Below are 20,408 nucleotides of genomic sequence, written 5' to 3'. Positions count from 1 at the left end.
TACACTGAATATGTATAAATCTTCATACAAACCAATGCACATATAGATATTACACTCTTGCTATATAATTCATCCTTTCTATATAAAAAAACAACAATGGAGAGAAAATAATAAATGATGCATAGAAAATATTCTAGATGATATTTTATATTAAGGATAAGAGATAAATACTACATAAGCCTAAAGTTTCTTTGGTACAAACATAAAAGTAAAGTTAATAAATAGTCATTAATACTTTATTAAACTTCCAAAAAAGGCATATAAAAAGAATAAAATAATAACAAATACATTTTAAGTTAAAAAATTAAATTCATTAGCTGTGATTGGTATAAAGTTTGTTTTGTACAAACATAAAAGTAAAGTTAATAAGTAGTCATTAATACTTTATTAAAGTTCCAAAAAAGACACATAAACAGAATAAAATAATAATAAAAAACAAATAAACATTAACTAATGGAGTCATCTAAGAGAGCATATTCGTTATCCCATAAAATGTATCATTTCATGTGTCATGGGATGTGATTGATTATAAAAAATACATTTAAGTTAAAAAATTAATTATTAGGTATTTTTCTGATCAATAACAATCAATAACAGCCCATGACATATGGAAGACATACATTATGAGATGGGAAATATGTTCTCTAATGGACAAAACTTAGGTAGAGTACCATATGGGTCGTTGGTGGTTCCACATATTCTGTCTCATAAAATGTCATACTCTATCTATGTATTATTAATTGTGATTGACTAAAAAAATATTTAAAAATTAAGCTTCTAACTTAAATACATTTTTTAATCAATCACAATTAATAATATATGACACATTTTCTTGTGGTTGTTGGTGTTGGTATTCTATTAACAATTGAGACATGTCCACTCACTTACTTATTCTCTTGGTTACTATCAAGCTGTTATTTTTTTTAACCTTTTCTATCCTTACTCCCTTTCATTAAACAAAGTTAAGACAACATTTAACATTTTTTTCCTTGTTTTCTAAATGACCACATCTTTTGTCCCACAATATTATATCACCCATGTGCCATCAGATATGATTGGTCAGAAAAATACTTAATAATTAAATTTTTAACTTGAGTATATTTTTTTCGACCAATCATAATCTATAACACATGGAGTGGCACAAAACGTAGAACAAATGATATGCTCCCCCCGTATTCATCAACAGAGGATCTTCAACCCACCCTAATAACAATGATTGGAAAGATCAAAAACCACCAATTACTTGAAGTCTTGAACAAACCTAATATGAAAGTGGTAATTTTAGACACAATCAATTGACAAATTTGAATTGTCTAAGTTTTTATGGGTTCCCAAAACATTTGAGGAGCCTGCAAAATTGTGCAGCAATACCATAAACTATGTACTTAACTTACAGTCTAAATGGGTGGTTTTATTGAGAAGCAGAAACCAAGTGACAAATGCAAAATCAAATAGATTCATCACCTAAATTGTGTAATTTCTTCAAACAACTTCACAATTAATCTATATTAACAGAATGCTGGGATCTGCTACACTACGAGTTCTAGATCTATTTCAATTATACATAGCAGTTCTAATTGTTGCTACTGAAAAATGGAAAATGCAACCCGGGATCTGCTACACTATGAGTTCTAGGTCTAATTGTTGGCACGCAACACGAGGATGCAAAACCACCAACAACTTTCCAAACCCAGGAAGGAACGATAATTAGAGTAAACAATTACAGACCAGTAAACTTTTCGGTTCCCAGAGACATCGATCACGAATGTTCGTAGAGACATCGATTGGTTTACCATGCAAAATTGTGCACTAACACCATAATCTCTACCCTGGAAATATAATAGAATTCACCTTAAGACACAACATCCACACCTGGGAAACAACAAGAATAATTACAAAAAGGAATGCATTTCAGATCAAACAGTTAGATTCATCAACTAAACTTTTAACCTCGCCGATCAAGTTTTGAGTAAATCTGCAATAACAGAATACAAGGACTTGCAACACCAAATTTCTAGTTCCATTCCAATCATACAAAGTAATTCTAATTGCTGCTACTGAATGTAACAAAAATTAAAAACAACAGCAACACATACATTTGTGAATCAACTTTAAGAACCTGCCCTATTCAGTATTTATGTATTTGTTCTTTAACAAATTTCTTTAATGAAAATTGTGGAGCAATGTTAGCCTAACATGTAGTCATGGACCATAATTTCTCACTGCATTTCTTTTAACTTTTTTTAAACAGAGATTGAAAGTGAGCATAAGCAAATAGAAATAACAGACATGTTAAAACAGGACAAAAACTCATTTGTTGACATTTATATTTCATCTGGTTTTTCGGTCAACAAAGATTAAATTTAATTCCCTAAAGTCAGAGTTCATGATATAGCTCAATTACTTCTTAGTGCTACAAAATGTAAATCTTGATCCTAATACCAGAGCAACTTTTCTGAGAAGGAAAAACGGCCATTCAGTGTCCTTTAGCAACATATGCAGCAGCAAACGCCGCAGCCAAAACTGAAGCTCCCGAGGATATCATAGTCCATAAGCTTTTCATTTGATGTGCCTCATGCACAGATTTCTGCAGCACTTCAGATTGTTGCTTCATATCAGCCACCATCTTGTTCTTGTTCCTAAATGCATCCCTAATTGCACCAAGCTGTTCAGCATAAAGCCGGATTTCTTCCTCGGGCTTCTGCTCATTGGATACAACATCCTCTTCCCCTTCCATGTCTTGGGAAACAAGTGCTGCAGCATTCTTCAACATCTCCAGTACCTGGTTTGAATTGAGGCTGTAAAATTCAACCTTAGCTCTGACTTCATCACACTCTTGTTGCGCCTCCAGAAGGCTCCGCTGCAATGCATCCTTTTCATCAATCAAAACGCTCACACGGCTTTCCACCGTCTCATTCTTCTCAAGTAGCTTCACCTTCTCACTTTTTATCATGCCTATCTCACCTGCCAAGGCTTCAATTTTACCCTCCATTTCTGCAACTTGCAGCATTAAGCTCTTCACTTTATTTTTCTCCTCTTCAAAACCCTTTCTGATGTTATCCCTCTCAACCGTGACTTCCTTAACAGCATTCTTGTAACTCTCAACTTCTGAAAGTAATTCACTATTTTTCTTTTCAAATCCTTTACCGGATTGATTCAACTCATTTGCAATATTTTGCACCTCAGTAATTTCCTTCACGTAGCTAACTTTCACGTTCTCAATCTCACGCTGCTTATCCTCCAATTCCTTCCGAACCTTGCCCAAAACCTTCTCAACACTATCTCTCCCCTCCTTCAGCATTTCAACACTCCCTTCCACCTCCTCCTTGTGTTTCACCAAATCCCTAATCTTCAGCATCAACCCCTCTTCCTTCTTCTCATATATCCCGACTTTGTCTTCCAATTCCAGAAGCTTTCCTTTCATCAACTTCTCTTCCTTACTCACATAATTCAATGCCTCACTCACATTGACCAACTCCAATTCCATGCTACTGATTTTCACCTTCTGCGCATCATTCACCTTTGAAATCTCATCCTTCTCCCTCGTAACCAAATCTATCTCCTCCTTCAATTTTTCAATCACCTTGGTCGACTCTCGCAAGCTCCTTACAGCAGATTCCCTCTCACTTGTCACTTCACCAATCAATCTATCCTTCCGAGACCCTTCCTCGAATAACTTCTCCCCTTCCAATCTCACCTTCTGCAACTCTTCTAGAAACCTTTTGTTACTATTCTCTGCCTCTAGAAGCTTTTCCTTCAACTCTCTCGAGTCCCTTACAGCCAAATCTCTCTCCACTTTCACTTCACCGATCACTCTCTCCTTCCGAGACCCTTCCTGGATTAACTTCTCCCCTTCCAATCTCACCTTCTGCAACTCTTCTAGAAGCTTTTTGTTACTATTCTCCGCCTCTAGAACCTTCTCCTTCAACTCTCTCGAGTCCCTTACAGCCAAATCTCTCTCCACTGTCACTTCACCAATCACTCTATCCTTCCGAGACCCTTCCTCGAGCAAGTTCTCCACTTCCAATCTCATCTTCTGCAACTCATCTAGAAGCTTTCTATTACTATTCTCTGCCTCTAGAACCTTCTCCTTCAACTCTCTCGAGTCACTTAAAGCTGAATCTCTCTCCACTGTCACTTCATTGATCACTCTCTCCTTCCGACCCCCTTCTTCGATTAACTTCTCCCCTTCCAATCTCACCTTTTGCAACTCTTCCAGAAGCTCTCTATTATTATTCTCCGCCTCTAGAACCTTCTCCTTCAACTCTCTCGATTCCCTTACAGCCGAATCTCTTTCTTCCCGAACCTCCACGATCACACGCTCTCTCTCAAACCCTAGTTTCTCCCCTTCAACCCTCGCTTCCCGTAACTCCTCCACGAGCTTATTTTCTCTACTCTCAGCTTCTACAACCTTCTCATTCAACTCTCTCCACTTACTAACAGCAGAATCTCTTTCACCTATCACTTCTTCAATCACCTTCTCCTTCTTTAACCCTTCCTCAATCAACTTCTCCCACTCCGATCTCACTTTCCGTAACTCCTCCACAACCTTCTCCTCTCTTATCTCACCTTCTCTAACCTTCTCCTTAATCAAACCAGCATCAACAACAACACCATCAAAATCAACCTTCAACCTATCCCTCTCTCCACTAACCTCACTCAATCGATTCTTCAATTCCTCAACCTCAAACCCTAACTCTGAAACGACATGGCTCATGTCGTTTTTGTCAGAAGAGAAAACAAAACCTAATTCCTCAACACGTGACTTAATGAAAGCAAAAGCAACAGATTTTTCCAACTCGGAAACGACATTGTCGTCTACAGTGTTGGAAAGATGAGACTCTAACGACTCAACTTGTTGTCGTCGTTTAGTGGTTTCTTTAAGAAGGAGAGAGTTAAGGTTTTTCAGAGTTTCAAGTTTGTTGTTGTTGTCTGAAGAAGGTGTTGGTTGAGGTTGTGACACATTTTCTTCATGTTGTTGTTGTTGTTGATGTTGTTGTTTGGATTGGTTGGACATTTTCTTTTTGGCCATAGTTGAGAAATGTGGTTTGAGAAATACAACAAGATTAGGGTTTTTGATGAATGGGTGAAGTTGTAAGGGATAATGATAATGATGATATATAATATATACATATATATATATATATATAGTGTGTAAAGTTGGTTTTTAAGAATTCAAATTTCAAATGTTGGGCCTAAAAAAACCCATTTGAAGTTTAGGGTTGGGAATTTGGGAACCTTCCACATTGGGCGATTATTCCTAGGGATATATCTTTCAACTACCAAGTTCAAGAAGTAGTTTTTCTCATGGTTTCTCCCATGTATCATCGCACTGTAAGTAATTTTGTCCGAGCCAGAAATATCATAGATATTTGGGGTTAAATCCTCCCGTAGATTTTTTTTTTTATTCACAAGACTCGAACCCAGGACATTGCTTAAGAGAAATCAAACATATACTACTTAAACCAACACTCGTTTGTAAGTTCAAGAAGTAGTTTGGCATGTGACACTTGAGATGACAATTTCAAACACTAGGAATAGACACTCACAAAAGTCTTTGGCCTCACAAATATTTGTATATTTATAAATTTATATTAATTATATTATATTTTTATTATTTTAATATTATATGATTATGTATTTCATTATCATTTTATTGAATACTTGCCAATCTTATGGGAATAAAAAACACTAATCTGGTTGCCACTCCTAATTACTATTCCTAGTGTTATTACTTTTAATTAATTAAAAATATAATTAAGTTAAAAGTTTAATAATTAAGTATTTTTTAACCAATTATTACAATCAATAACATGTAAAGTGATACACATTTTATGAGATATGATATACTCCCATAATAAGTATAGAATATAACTAGGATGGAAACAATAATTTTTACCTATGTGTAATATAATATATAGTACAGAGTTAATATGTTTATTTTGTTTATTTTTATTTTTTGAAAGTCTAAATTTAATCTGTTGAAAATATGATTTACATGTTATCCTATTTAAAAATTTACTCTAATAAAATGTTAAAGAGGTTCACAAGTATGCCGCTAAAAACTTGATTTAAATAGACTTCCATAAGATAAACATTTAAACTTTAATTTGTATATATATTTTATATTCAAATTTTTTTAAAATAATTATATTATAATATAAATATTATTATATAATGTAATTAAATAAGTCAACTCGTTAGACTTAATATGCATTCTACCTAACCTAAAAATTAATTTATTAAGCTAAATAGAGTCTTTAATATGTCTAAGCTCAATCTAACATGTTAGGTAAAGGCTTTTAATATAACATGTTTCTAACCATAACAAATATAAGTATACATGATAATTTGAATTTTATTTTGTATACGAATTATTTAAATCTTATTATTTATTATGTAAAATTAAATATAAGTTATCACTTTATTTCTTTAAAAAATATTGCTATTTAAACTAGACATCCTAATGGACCCAGGTAAAATTTTCCTCTTTTTTCCTTTTTTATCTATTTTTTCATTGTGTCTTGCACTCTTATTTATATGAAATTAATTATTTATATCAAATGAAATCATTAACAAAGAGACCATATTGATTGGGAAATGACTCCTGCTTTCATGAGCATAAAAGAAGACATGACACAACCCATAACCCCATAACCGAACTATTAAAATAAAAAATATTACTTAAAAAATTACAAAATATTTTTACTTATTTTATTACTAATTATTTATTAATTTTATAATTATAAAGTTATGTATAAAAATGGAATATTGTTTTATTTTTATAAAAAAGGAAAATTATTAAGAACGAACAGAAAAGAAAAAAGAAATATACATAAATAATTAAATACTTGCCACATGTAAAAACAAAAAATGACAATGATGTGTAGAAATTGGTAAAAGAAACAAGTCCCCAAACGCAAAATGCAATGTTGAATGTTCATGAACGGTGTTAACGCACAAGAAAAACGGTGACAAATATGATGTATGGACACTTCAGCTTAAACTCTTCTTCATTAATAGAGAAGTAAATTGTAAAAAAATGCACTAAAAAATTAAAAGACAATGATATTTATGACTTTTAATTTTTATTAAAATAACAATTTTGACCTTAAAAATATACTACAAAATATTACTTGTCTCTTTATTAATGTAGAGTTCCTTTTCATAGTGTCTATTGGTGTAGTATTGTGAAAATAATGCGGAAGCATAAAATGAATATTGTGAATCTTCATTGATTGATTAAAAGATTACAAGTCATGTGCTTATATACACAATACAAAGATAACTTGTGATACAAGTAACAACTTAACAAACTAACTAAGATATTAATCACATGTGTAAAATGTGCAAAATGTGTCATGGTAGCTTTGATCTCCAATAACCCCCCTCAAGCTGGAGGATAAATGTTAATGACTCCAGCTTGATAATTTGATTTGATAACAATGTGATAGATCAGAATCTCGATCGTCATGTGATTGGATTTTCCCAACTACTTGATTATTTTCCTGGTCAGAAATCTTGACCATATTCTTTTCAAAATAGGAGAACATTATCATACCCGTACGGGTACCCGTGTAATGCAAAAATAATGCAGCATAAAATGAATATTGTGAATCTTCATTGATTGATTAAAGGATTTCTTATTCTTTGTACAAGATTGATAGTGTGATGATTAGAGTATGTATGATTGTTGTTTTTGTTGATCTTCTTGTTGTTATTGTTGTTGTTGATCTTCTTGTTGATCTTGTTGTTGTTGATCTTGTTGTTGTTGATCTTGTTGATGTTGATGATCTTGTTGTTGATGATCTTGAACATTGGTAGAAGATAGGGGGTAGAATCACTGCACTCCAACAATTGGTTGTGCCTTTCGAAAAGACTAATACAACCTCAGTGCCATCATTCCCCTTAACATGAATGCAAAAGTTTTTTGTTTTGTTTGCATCATATGGATTATCTTTCATATAAACAACCAGTTGCTCAAAAGAATCTGGCAGCTTTGAGTTGCAAGATGTTCTGGATGTTTCTTTATTTCTTCCTCGTAAATTGAAGTAATCAGTGCCTAAGGTTGAGCAAAAGCGGGTTTGAATGCCATACAAGGTGCACGTTATCGTTGATGGTGTTTGATGAAGAACCCATCATTCTTGAGCAATGTCTCCCTTCGATCTTCTCTCTCTACAAACTTCTCCGCTTCATGTCAAATTGTTGAGATGATTCTTTATTTATCTTGTAAGCGAAAGATAATATTAGTATAGAGAATGCGCAGCGGTTACCAAAGCCTCGGGATGAAGGCTCTGATACCATATTGTGAAAATAATGCGGAAGCATAAAATGAATATTGTGAATCTTCATTGATTGATTAAAGGATTACAAGTCATGTGCTTATATACACAATACAAAGATAACTTGTGATACAAGTAACAACTTAACAAACTAACTAAGATATTAATCACATGTGTAAAATGTGCAAAATATGTAAAATGTGTCATGGTAGCTTTGATCTCCAATATGTAGATAGGACAAAAATCCACAAGCAAGGTTGTTTTTTTTTCTTATTTTTTCCTCTAGTTTTCTCTCTTTTTTCACTCCGTAGAAGTTTTTTGTCTCGAAAAGTATACAACTTTATGTATCATTACTTGTGATTGGTTAAAAAATTAAAATATTTAATTATTAATTTTTTAACTTAAATCTATTTTTCAATCAATCACAAATAATAGTACATGAAATAATACACTTTTGTGAGACAACAATTATGTTTTTAATATGCTTTATAGGTCCAATCTACTATTGCCACTCAAATCACATTTAATTTTATTTTTCAATAGACATTAATTTTGTCCTGCAATTGTATAGTCAAATAACAATTATACCATTTATATTTTCCATCCACTAATATTTTGATTTGGATTTAATTCATAGGAAATAAATTTTTAATTTTAAAACAATATCTAGTCATAAAAACACTAACTATTCGTATTGTCCTATAATTGTTTAACTCCTCCACAAATCAATTTTTATTTTATTGTACTTTAAGTTCCTCATACAATTGTAAAATCATGTCATATTTATTTTCTTTCCAGTATTTTGATTTGATTTTAAATCACATGAAACAACTTTTTTATTTTAAAACTAGACACTATTTCCCTACCTATACATTTCCTTTTCTTTATTCGAGCACCAAATTTTTTTATTTCAGAAAATGACAATATTCAAAGAAGTTTCCTTTGGGGTGGGAGATAAGAGGAAAAAAAAAACAAATTGAGTGAATTGGAAGAGAGTTTGTTCAATTTGAGTATGTTCAATTTGTCCCTTCTAGGTAAGGTAAATGATGATGGAGACTAAGTAATAATAGAAATTCTTTATGAGTTATAATTTTAATTTCTAGATATGAGGATGAGTTAATTCATAATTATTATGAGTTATTTTTAAGAGGGGCTCATCCAAGATAGAAAGAGTTAATTCATTTTGTAATAAGTATTGTAATATTTAAATGAATCGATAAATTGAATATATTAATATTAATATTCTTAATATGTCTCTTCCACATCATATCCCATTCTTCATTTGGTCACTTATTTTTAACATACCATAATAAATTAATAATAACATTCTCAATATTAAAAGGAATCAGTGAACAATAAAAATTACATAATTTTATTACTGTTATACCAAAGGGGTAAATTTTGTCTTCATATAATAATAATAATAATAATATAGATAAGCCTTAAATATTGTGGAAAAAAAATTAAACACATGTCCAAGAGCACTTGATGAGTGAAAAATAAGTTCATATTTCGAATTTGAACTCTAGGTATGTTATTCATAATAATTATATCCAACTCCAACACAATTATTCCACCTAAAATATACCTATGCCCCACATCAAAACAAATGGATGACCTATAAATGGTAATATAAGATCCATTGCCCCACAAGATTGTATTAAAAAAATAAAACTTCAAATAATTTTATTCAAAAATCTAGTAACTTGACATATAAAGTGATGCACTTCATACGGCAATATATTTTATATATTATTGTGTCCAAGAAATATAAAATTTTGTACCTTAAATTCCATTTCAGCAAGTAGTCCTTAAATACCATGTTAAAATGTGGTAAGAGTCATGAAAAGAAAGCTTCTTGATGAGTCAAGAAGTATATAAAAGAAATCTTAAAGAAGATTAAAGAAAGAAGAATGAGAAATAAAGATTGATAATATTCTCATTGAATGAATTGAATTGATTGAATAAGAAGTGAGTCAATATGACTTATTTATACAAGAGAAAAGAATGAAAAGAAAGCTTTTAAAGCAAGTAACTAACATAAACTTAAGTTGTTAATTCCTAACTTTCTAACCAACTATCATCTTTCAAAATAACCTATCATATATTTTTAATACTATATAAACTACAAAGAATTTTCAAAATTTCCTAATTAAATAATAAATTATCCCCCTCAGTAATAGACATTTTGGTTAAGTAAAAAGGATAATACTTAGGTGAGATAATATTTCATATTTCGATAATTTCTAATATACCTCTCATATACTTTTTGCTAGAAATAACAATCAATCCTTTATTATATCAAACCTTTATTCTAAAATACAAATACAACTCTTGAAATCATAGTTATAAATAACATATTATACTAGCAGGCCCAACTTGTAAAATAATCCCTATATTTATGTAATGTAACAATTATAACAAATATGTAATTAAACCAATCAAAATTAATCAAAATAAATTTACATATGAAAGAGTTTAATATTTTTTAAAATGGCACGTTAAGAATTCAAAACTTGAATATAATAATTATTTTTAACATAAAATCCTAATAATTAAGTTATTAATTTGTTGCAAATAAAATATTTATATTTGTTATAAAATATATAACTAAATCAATATTCGGTTTCATTAATGTAAAATTGATTGAAGTATTATACTATTATATTAGTATTGCAATAAAGATGATATTAATAACACTGTTTGAAACAGCTCATTTAACCGAGATAGTTTAATATTTGAATAAATTATGTTTACTTTACACTTCATATATATTTTTTGGTCAAGAAAAAAAATAACAATAACAGGATAAATATTTCATGAATCTGTTTCAAATACTTTCTTTGTGTGAATTATATATACTGTTTCCAACTTAGTTTCAACTTATTATATTTAATTTTTAATGTGTGCCTTCTAATTAAGTGGAGACTAATTTGTTTAGGAGGCGTATAAATATTTTTATTAATAAAATAATTTGTAACCTAGTTACTTAGATAAATCTTCTCATATGTTGTAGGAAATCTAATCATATAACAATCACGTACATGAGTAATCTAATTGATAGTGATGTAGAGAATTTTATATTACTACGTAATTAATAATGTCACACTTTCCATTAAGGTTGCTTTAATTGAAAAATAATCCTAAATCCGTGTTAAACTAGCACACGCAATGATTTTTTATAAAATTTAAAAGAATGTAATATCTATGCAAAGATTTATACACACGTAGTATATCATCCATCGTTCATTTATATTACTTTTATTTAGAAGTTAATGATGATTGAAAATGAACAATGCAATGACAGTGTAAGAAACTCTTACAAAATCAGTTCATTCATCTTTTTCTCAATTTAAAATAGAGTAAATTATACTAACATATGAGTTTTAGTAAAATTACAGAAATCACATCTCCTTCTTTAAACATACATAAACCACCATTAATTACATACATACATACATTATACTCACTACTTTTGTATAAGAGATAAATGTATTTTCTTAAAAAATGGTGATGAGTGTAATTAAGTCAAACAAAATATGGTATATTGTGAAGACAAGCCCAAATAGTATAAGAGTCAATGTCTATTCATTATTTTGGTTAGTTACAATATAGTATAAGAGTGGTTTAAACACCCCTTACAATTATTGATGCAGTTTTTAACGAACAAAAAATAATAAATAGACATTAACTCTTATACTATTTGGACTTTGTTTTCAGAATATACTATATTGTGTTTGACTTAATTACACTCGTCACAATTTTTTTGTTTAAGAAATCACATTTATCTCTTTTACAGAGATAATGAGTGTAATATATGTATATAATTATAGGTGATTTATGTAAGTTTAAAAATGAAGAGATGATTTGTATAAAATACAGAAGGTATGAGTGTAATTCACTTTTTAAAATAACATGCGGATATCAACTATTTTAAAAGATAAAGTCTAATATCTATGTTATTGCAAAAAAATTACAATGTTAATATATTATTTGTCATCCATATATATATATATATAGTAGTTTTTCTACTTAATAAATTTGAGTATTACAATCATTAATAAATGATTAAGATTAAACGTTAGTTATTATTCATATGATAGTCATTTGTAAATATATTCAATCTCGTCCATTCAAATAATTTATATTAACTATTCTTATTTCTCACAATCATTATTATTTTAGTTGGAGTCACTTCCTATATATATTAAAAGATATCTAACATTATATATATAATTTGATATGTGGATTTTTGAGTTGGTAACACATCATAATGGCCATTATAGATGGATGTTGGCACATATAAATGTGGAAGACGAACTCTTGTGATTAGAGATGAGCATAAGCTGGGTGGGGTCGAGTAAGATTTGTCCCTTATTTGACTCCAAATATTGGTAGGGTCATTTTTGAATATATACTCGATCTTAGATCGAAGCTAACCCGATACAAAATATCGACTAGAACAACCTTTTTACTTGAATCCGATCCTAGATTCGATTAAATATAATGTATACATATTTTAGATAAAGTCTTCTCAATATTTTACTTATTATTATGAATATGTAATTTGACATATCAAATGATATATTTGTTAATCGTGTATATATGATGAAAAAATAGAAATCAATGATACCTTTGACCGAAGAGATCTCATTATTGTATACACAATTGAATAGAAACACATACAAATATGATAAGTGAATGACCATGAGACGGGTCGGGTCATGCTTGTCTTCTATCCGATCCTAAATATTGTCCGTATCTAATTTTCGAACCCAACCCTAATCTGATAATACTCAACCATATTTAGACCTAATCATAATTAAATCAAACCAAGTGAGCGGATAGAAGCAGCTCGTCCGTACTCCTTATGGTGAAAATAATAGAAGATAGGTGTATGCACATTCTATATAATTCTTTATGATTTTATGACAATCTCCACCTCAAAAGCTTATAAGTCAACACTATTCACATTTTTATGTGGAGAAAAAAATACAATGAATCATCATAAATAAATACAAGTTGGGGGCAATTAAAAAAAAATCAGAGATAAAAATAAATATCTTAAAAGATAAGAATGCTGAATCTCCCTCCTCATCTTGTCAGCATTAGTATTGTCCGAAGTGAAGAATTTTGGCTCTAATTGCAGCAGTCATTTTAGACAAAATTCGTAATGTCAAACTTGTCACATTTTCATATACTCTTATCCTTAATTGGGGATGTATCTTTCATATTAATTTTCTTCTATATTAAACATATATAATATAATATAGTACATATTATATATTATGTATTATACATATATAATATAATACATATATTATAAATAAAAATTTGTGCAGACCAATTTAACTCTTAAACCGATCTCAATACTATTATGTACAATAATTATATCAGTTTTCAATTGCACCGTATCAGTCATACATTCTGATTTTTATTTAAAATTAATTTTTAATGAAAATAAAAAAAATTATTGTTTTTATTTTTATTTTTCAACATTTATGTTAATATATTATATATGTATATCTAATTTAGCTAATATGCGTTTTAATCAGTGAACCATCGACTGAACTGCTATAATATTATACTAGTACTATGATCGGTTTGATGATCAATATTGTATTTATAACACTAGTCTGAAATAAGGTCCATTGAAATTTAGATAAACCAAAAAGTCATATGTTCGATTCTTAGAAGCGATATTTGTTTATGGGACAATCTCATATCTAAAAAGTGGTCAGTTCCTCATTTCGAGCCAATAAAATATTATTATATAAATGAAAAAAAACTTTTAAAAATGAAAATAATATTTTATATTATTTATTAAAATCTAATTGATCAGATACAGTGAAAAAACACCCTTAAAGATAAGTGGTCCCTTTTCTTACCTTTGAAAAACAGCAACATATATCCATATCCCAACACTCATTGGCCCATTCAACTCCACCCATTTTGGTCAACAACGACACCAGCAGCCCCCACCCTTACATATATAAATATAAATTAAAGAGATTATCTATTTCTCGACCAATCAAATTTTAATAAGTAATATAAAGATCTTTTATTTTAAGAAAAATTATACTTGTTTATGTTGTTATTTTTAACTGTTTAGGACAAGGAATGAAATAAACTCTAAAACAATGATATTTATTTAATAGGATGAATGCTTGATTATTGTTATGTGTATATATAACAGATAAAATAACCAACCAATTTAATGTCTCAAACATTATCCAATACATTCTTAATGTTCATCCTACATTAAATGCATCTAAAATGTTACATGTCATATATCTGAAATGCCAAGTTAATCTCATGTAATTTCCATTTTAATCTTTCAAAAGCTTAAAAGCACAATGTTGCTTCAACTCTCACAAAATATAATATTTAAGGGTACTTTAAATTAGTTGAGTCCCCACTAATTTGCTACATTTATACACCACCAATCACTATATTACCCCCTCATTCATTTATATTAATAATTAAATATAAATGACGAATAATGTAATAATAATGTATAAAATAATTACTCAGTCGAAACATATGTTTTTATTTCATTTCCTTTATGAGTTTAAAATCTATGCATCATCAACGTAAAGTTTTTATACTCTCGACATATTATCTGATTTGATTAATTTTGTTTGAGAGTTAACATATAAAAAATGCTTACACAACCAATCCATACATATTAAATCCTTCATATAATATCAAGTCCCATAAGATTGGTAAATATAATATTTAAGCACTAAGTTGAGTCACCGCTAATGTTTGAAGAAGATGAATGCTATATATATATATATATATATTGTTTATAACCTTAATAATCTCTTTGAACCTTCAACCTCTGAATTGTTACATAGAAAATCATGGGTATCAAAAGTACAGAACCTGCAACAATCCCACTTTCAAGTCCTTTGCTTTCCACAAACAACGTTGAAAATGATGAAGGAACTTCTTCTGTACCAACTATTCTTATTCTAACTACCCTTGTTGCTGTTTTTGGTTCTTATGTTTTTGGTTCTGCTGTAAGTTCTTATCATTAATCCATAGATCAAGTTTACTTCACTAGTTCAATTATATCATTAGTTTAATAATGATTTATCATAGTTAACTTTGATAACAAATGATTATAGTTCATATTGAATTTGATGAGTACTAATTTTTATGTTATTTTGGAAGGTGGGATATTCATCTCCTTCTCAATCTGGAATCATGAATGACCTCAATCTTGGTGTGGCCCAGGTTTTAACTTTTTTTCAATCATGAATATATTGCATAAGGATTTGATGCATTCAATGTGTCAAAACTAAAAAAAATACCTTTTTTACTAGTAAGTGAGGTTTATTTGGGTCGTGTTATAAATGCTTTGGCTAAATCTATTGATGGTCGAGGAGAAATTTCAGCTTTGGAGTCTCGGTTAATTGAATCTTCTGCTCCTGGTATTATTTTGAGATGTTCCGTATATGAGCCTCTTCGAACAAGACTTGTTGCTATTGATTCGATGGAGTGAAGTCGTAACAAGGTAGCCGTACTGGAAGGTGCGGCTGGATCACCTCCTTTCAAGGAGAGCTAATGCTTATTGGGTAGTTTGGTTTGAGAGTGCTTCACAACACAAAAAAGAAGAGACGTTGGTCTAGTGATGTGAGGACCCACTAGATTCTTAGGTGTCGTATTAGGTCAAAGATTCGTTTTTTGAGAGCGAAAGGGGCCTCCACATCCCTTGAAAGTGATTATTTCTTACATATAGGATGAAATGATACCCCTGATTATACAAAAAAATGTCAGACTTTTAAACTTAATTTTCGATGAAACATGTCCTTATTTTTGGTGTCTTAAACTTATGACAGAAGATAACAAAACCCTTTATTTTTAGCACATTCAAGCTTGTTTAGTACAAAAAATAGGTGTTTTGTTCGGGTGTTTGTGTTGCTCTTTTCCAATAAGGATATAACACGTGTAACAACTCGTCACTGAAAATAACACGTGTTAATAGTTAAGCATGTTGTATTTTTTCTGGAAAACAACATCAGGAGACCCTAAATATAACTCCTGGATTTTCTAGGAGCTTATGGTACTACTTTCGAGTAAGGATCTAACATGATTGATCTTGTCAATGAAAACTAGCATGTGTAATGGTTAGACGTGTTATATTTTTATTGCAGAACATCATCTTTAACATCAAATTTCTTTTCTGTATTTATGCAGTATGCAATTTTTGGTTCAATACTGACAATTGGAGCAATGATTGGTGCCATTGCTAGTGGTAGAATAGCAGATTACACAGGTCGCCGAGTCGTAAGTTTAGCTGATCTTATGTATTTCTAAAAGGCCATGGAATTCTCAAAGTTTAATCGTAAATTGAATGTTAATACACTTCATCTTTGCCTATTTTGCATTTTGCTGAGCAGGCCATGGGATTCTCTCAGCTATTCTGCATATTGGGATGGATTGCCATAGCATTTTCTAAGGTTTACGATTAATTTATTCTATTTCATTTCTAAATTTAACCGAGTTTCTTGTATGCTACTCCCTCTGGTGCATTGTATGTGTTGTTTAGTATAGTAATAAAGCATTAATTGTTGTCAACAATGATTGGCGCATTTAGCAAGGAAGGAACATGTCAAGCATGTAAGTCAGAGTTTGATTCTTGCCCGGGTTACACATTAAGCCTAGAGGTATATCGTGAGCCTAGAACGAGACAACCACCCTTGACCCGAAATTGTTATGGACATGAAAATGGAGTAATTAATTGGTCGAACCGTAGAGTTATAGGTCACTAAGATTCTATCAGTTAAATGTCCTCATCTGACGAGATTTCCGCAAGTTCAGTTATTGATATCTATCATTTGATACCCGTTTGAAGGTTGCTTGGTGGCTTTACATCGGAAGGCTTTTGGTAGGATGTGGAATTGGACTTCTATCGTATGTGGTAATTGTCATGACTCGTAACTTGTCATAGTTGCAGTTCAAATGATATTCAGTCACACAGGAAATACAATTGGACAGTTTCCTTTTCCGTAATAGGTACCGGTTTATGTAGCAGAAATAACACCCAAGAATCTCAGAGGGGCATTCACAGCACTACATCAGGTAAAGAAATACTATATTCTCATTATCGTGTTAATCTTGTGTGTAGCATTCTGTCACCTATTGTTTTACATCTTTCGCATATAGGCTAAGTTTAAATCCATGTTTGGCGTTCTTTTCCCAGCTAATGATTTGTTTGGGGATGTCATTAACTTATCTTATTGGAGCGTACTTGAATTGGCGGATCGTGGCTCTAATCGGTAATTGTTCTTCTTTTTGCTGTTCTTATCACAAAACAAAATTAAAACGAGTTCCATGTAACTCATATTTTTCCGTCTTTATCTTAGGGACTATTCCGTGTCTTATACAGCTTCTAAGTCTACCCTTCATCCCAGATTCTCCGAGGTGGCTGGTGAGTTGTTCATCACGGCTGGTGTAAGTTCATTGTTTGCGCTGTGTCTTGGACACAGCTCACACAAGAAACTGAGTTTTTTTATTACTTTTGTCAAATGAGTCAAGACATGCCGTTAGACAAATATATCACAAGTGTTACACTTTCATTCTCGTGCAGGCAAAGATCGGTAACATGAAAGAGAGTGATTCTGCTCTACAGCGCCTTAGAGGGAAGAATGTCGATGTTTATCAAGAGGCCACAGAAATTAAAGTATACAATAAGTATTTGTTCATTAGTGTTTCTTTTGTGTTACAGTCTAATTAGGAAGCAAAATAAGGGAACTGTTGTTTTGAGCATTAGTAGTTCTTAGCTGAATGTAATAAAAGTTCAATTCCTTAGTTCTTCCCGATTCGATTTATTTTCTGAGATTCTTACCGATGCCTATCTCAGGTAAAAATATGTTTTTTTACATTGTACTTTCTTTTTGCAGGAGTATACAGAAGCCCTTCAGCAGCAAACCGAATCTAGCATTATCGGCTTATTTCAAATTCAGTATATGAAGGCACTTACTGTGAGTTTTCTAAACTCGCCTTATTCATGCAACCTATCTTCAACTTTTGAAGACTCTTATGCTATTTAGTTACTTTGTTTAGGTTGGAGTTGGCTTGATGATACTGCAACAGTTTGGAGGGATTAATGGCATTGTTTTTTATGCAAATTCTATATTTATCTCTGCTGGTACGTGCCGATCCTTTATTATGAAAATATCTTATCTACGACTAATGAGATTAATATATTCACAAGAAAGCAAATATCTTATCTATGACAGGGCTTTCAGAGAGTATTGGAACAATTGCAATGGTTGCTGTTAAGGTTTTTAATTCTCTTCACACAATTTCATCATTTCTGTCTGCTTAGTGCTGTATACGATTGACGAGTGCACCCTTCAATCACGGTCTCTTCACACAATTCCGTTATTTCGTTGTTGTAGATTCCAATGACAACTTTGGGAGTACTTTTGATGGATAGATCCGGAAGACGACCACTTCTGCTGGTAAAAAATTGATCTTTTGTTTCTACTATTTTGTGATGTTATGTAAATTCTGAATCGAACATTTCGACTCTTACACAGGTCTCGGCTGTAGGAACATGCCTAGGATGCTTCCTTGCAGCGATATCATTCTTCTTGCAGGTTCTTTTAAATTTTAATCGAATAATCCGCTTTAGTAAGTTATTTTTCGAATGAACTTTTTTCTTTAATAATTATGCGTTCGATATGCAGGACTTACATAAATGGAAGGAAGCCAGTCCGATTTTGGCGCTTGTCGGTGTACTGGTACTGCTTCTGCTATTATATGCATACATGAATCTTTCACTATATTGTTCAATCACACTATTTTAGTTCAAGATCTAAGTATCTGACTTAAATGGACTAATTCATTCTGTGTTATGATTGTGGAAGAGTAATGTAAAATTTCATAGAAGATTAGCACATTTGCTTATTTGATACTTATATACTAATCAATTATGTGATTGTCCCAGTTTGGAAATAAGTTCACATCGTCTACCGTATTCTTCTAGTCATGGTTTAAATACTTGTTCGACTCCTCTCTTTGCTAATAAGTTTTGAGATAAAACCTTAACATGAGATTAGAGCCAAAACCCAAATTTTCCGAGTTGTCATGGGCTAAAAGATACTTTTTAGTCATGGTCATAGTTAACTCTTCACCTGGTCCGACAGACTTCTACGGAGGGGGCATGTTGAGAAATAAGTCTCACATTGTCTGCTTCATTCTCCTAAACAAGATTTTAAATATTTGTTGGATTTCTCTCTTATTACCAATTAGTTTTGAGATAAAATTTTAACGGCGCCTAAGTTTATGCTCGTATTTCTCAAGTTACTATTGAGTTAAAAAATGACAGACAAAACTATATATTATCCTTTTTAATTCTGGTAATGGAACAGGTATATGTAGGATCTTACTCACTAGGCATTGGAGCAATTCCTTGGGTTATAATGTCCGAGGTATAACTTCTATATAAGCTTATGAGATAAATATTCTAACATAATAAATTATAGAGTAATTATCAATTTTAGTCCCTCATGTTTTCCGATCTTACCAGTTTGGTCATTCAAAAATTGGAAAACCTAAAATGATCCCAAATTTTTTAAATGTGGGTCAAATTAGTCCTTTTTGGGTCAAATTAGTCTATACCACGGTTTTAAAATATGCTAAAAAAGACTAATTTGACCCACATTTGAAATTTTTCGGAATCATTTTAGGTTTTTCATTTTTTGAGAGACCAAACTGATAAGGTCGAAAAACATGAATGACTAAAATGAGTATTTACTCTAAATCATAAGATTATGAATGGTTTATTATATTCTATTTTGCAGATATTTCCCATTAATGTTAAGGGTTCTGCTGGGAGCTTTGTGACATTGATTAACTGGTTATGTTCTTGGATTGTATCATATGGTTTCAACTTTCTTATGAGTTGGAGTTCTTCTGGAACTTTCATTATATTTTCTATCATATGTGGTTTCACTGTATTATTTGTAGCAAAACTAGTACCAGAAACTAAGGGGTGTACACTAGAAGAAATTCAAGCTTCTTTAAATTCATACTCAACAAAGAGATGAATCAGAATTTCATACATTATTCCTATAAGATTATTATTTTTTTTTCCTTTTCAAAATGGTA

The 20,408-nt window shown here is 30.9% G+C and overlaps 2 protein-coding genes across 4 annotated transcripts; one reads left to right on the top strand and one right to left on the bottom strand.

Annotated features, from left to right (window-relative positions):
• On the bottom strand, window positions 2,210-5,106 carry LOC109329823 (TATA element modulatory factor-like). 2 transcript variants are annotated; one of them, XM_019563673.1, is made up of 2 exons: window positions 4,412-5,106; window positions 2,210-4,222 (listed from the first exon to the last, which is right to left on the bottom strand). In XM_019563673.1, exons 1-2 carry the CDS (start codon window positions 5,030-5,032, stop codon window positions 2,477-2,479), a joined length of 2,367 nt encoding a protein of 788 aa, XP_019419218.1. In that variant the 5' UTR covers window positions 5,033-5,106; the 3' UTR covers window positions 2,210-2,476. The 2 variants fall into 2 exon arrangements, with proteins under 2 accessions (XP_019419218.1, XP_019419217.1); XM_019563672.1 differs by having other exon boundaries at window positions 2,210-5,106.
• Window positions 15,086-20,408, top strand: LOC109329824 (sugar transporter ERD6-like 5). Of its 2 annotated transcripts, none has more exons than XM_019563675.1 (17): window positions 15,086-15,307; window positions 15,462-15,524; window positions 16,488-16,577; window positions 16,691-16,750; window positions 17,146-17,211; window positions 17,307-17,372; window positions 17,494-17,569; window positions 17,657-17,721; window positions 17,881-17,973; window positions 18,194-18,274; window positions 18,357-18,441; window positions 18,533-18,576; window positions 18,695-18,757; window positions 18,836-18,895; window positions 18,986-19,039; window positions 19,670-19,776; window positions 20,061-20,156. In XM_019563675.1, the coding sequence occupies exons 1-16, from the start codon at window positions 15,149-15,151 to the stop codon at window positions 19,733-19,735; spliced, it is 1,191 nt and encodes a 396-aa protein (XP_019419220.1). In that variant the 5' UTR covers window positions 15,086-15,148; the 3' UTR covers window positions 19,736-19,776; window positions 20,061-20,156. The 2 variants fall into 2 exon arrangements, with proteins under 2 accessions (XP_019419220.1, XP_019419219.1); XM_019563674.1 differs by having other exon boundaries at window positions 15,087-15,307; window positions 19,670-19,729; window positions 20,102-20,408.

This window comes from Lupinus angustifolius, chromosome LG16 (assembly GCF_001865875.1).
Source record: "Lupinus angustifolius cultivar Tanjil chromosome LG16, LupAngTanjil_v1.0, whole genome shotgun sequence".
Taxonomy (NCBI): Eukaryota; Viridiplantae; Streptophyta; class Magnoliopsida; order Fabales; family Fabaceae; genus Lupinus; species Lupinus angustifolius.
Note: the sequence above shows the minus strand (reverse complement) of the source record. Positions and strands in the feature narration are given on the sequence as shown.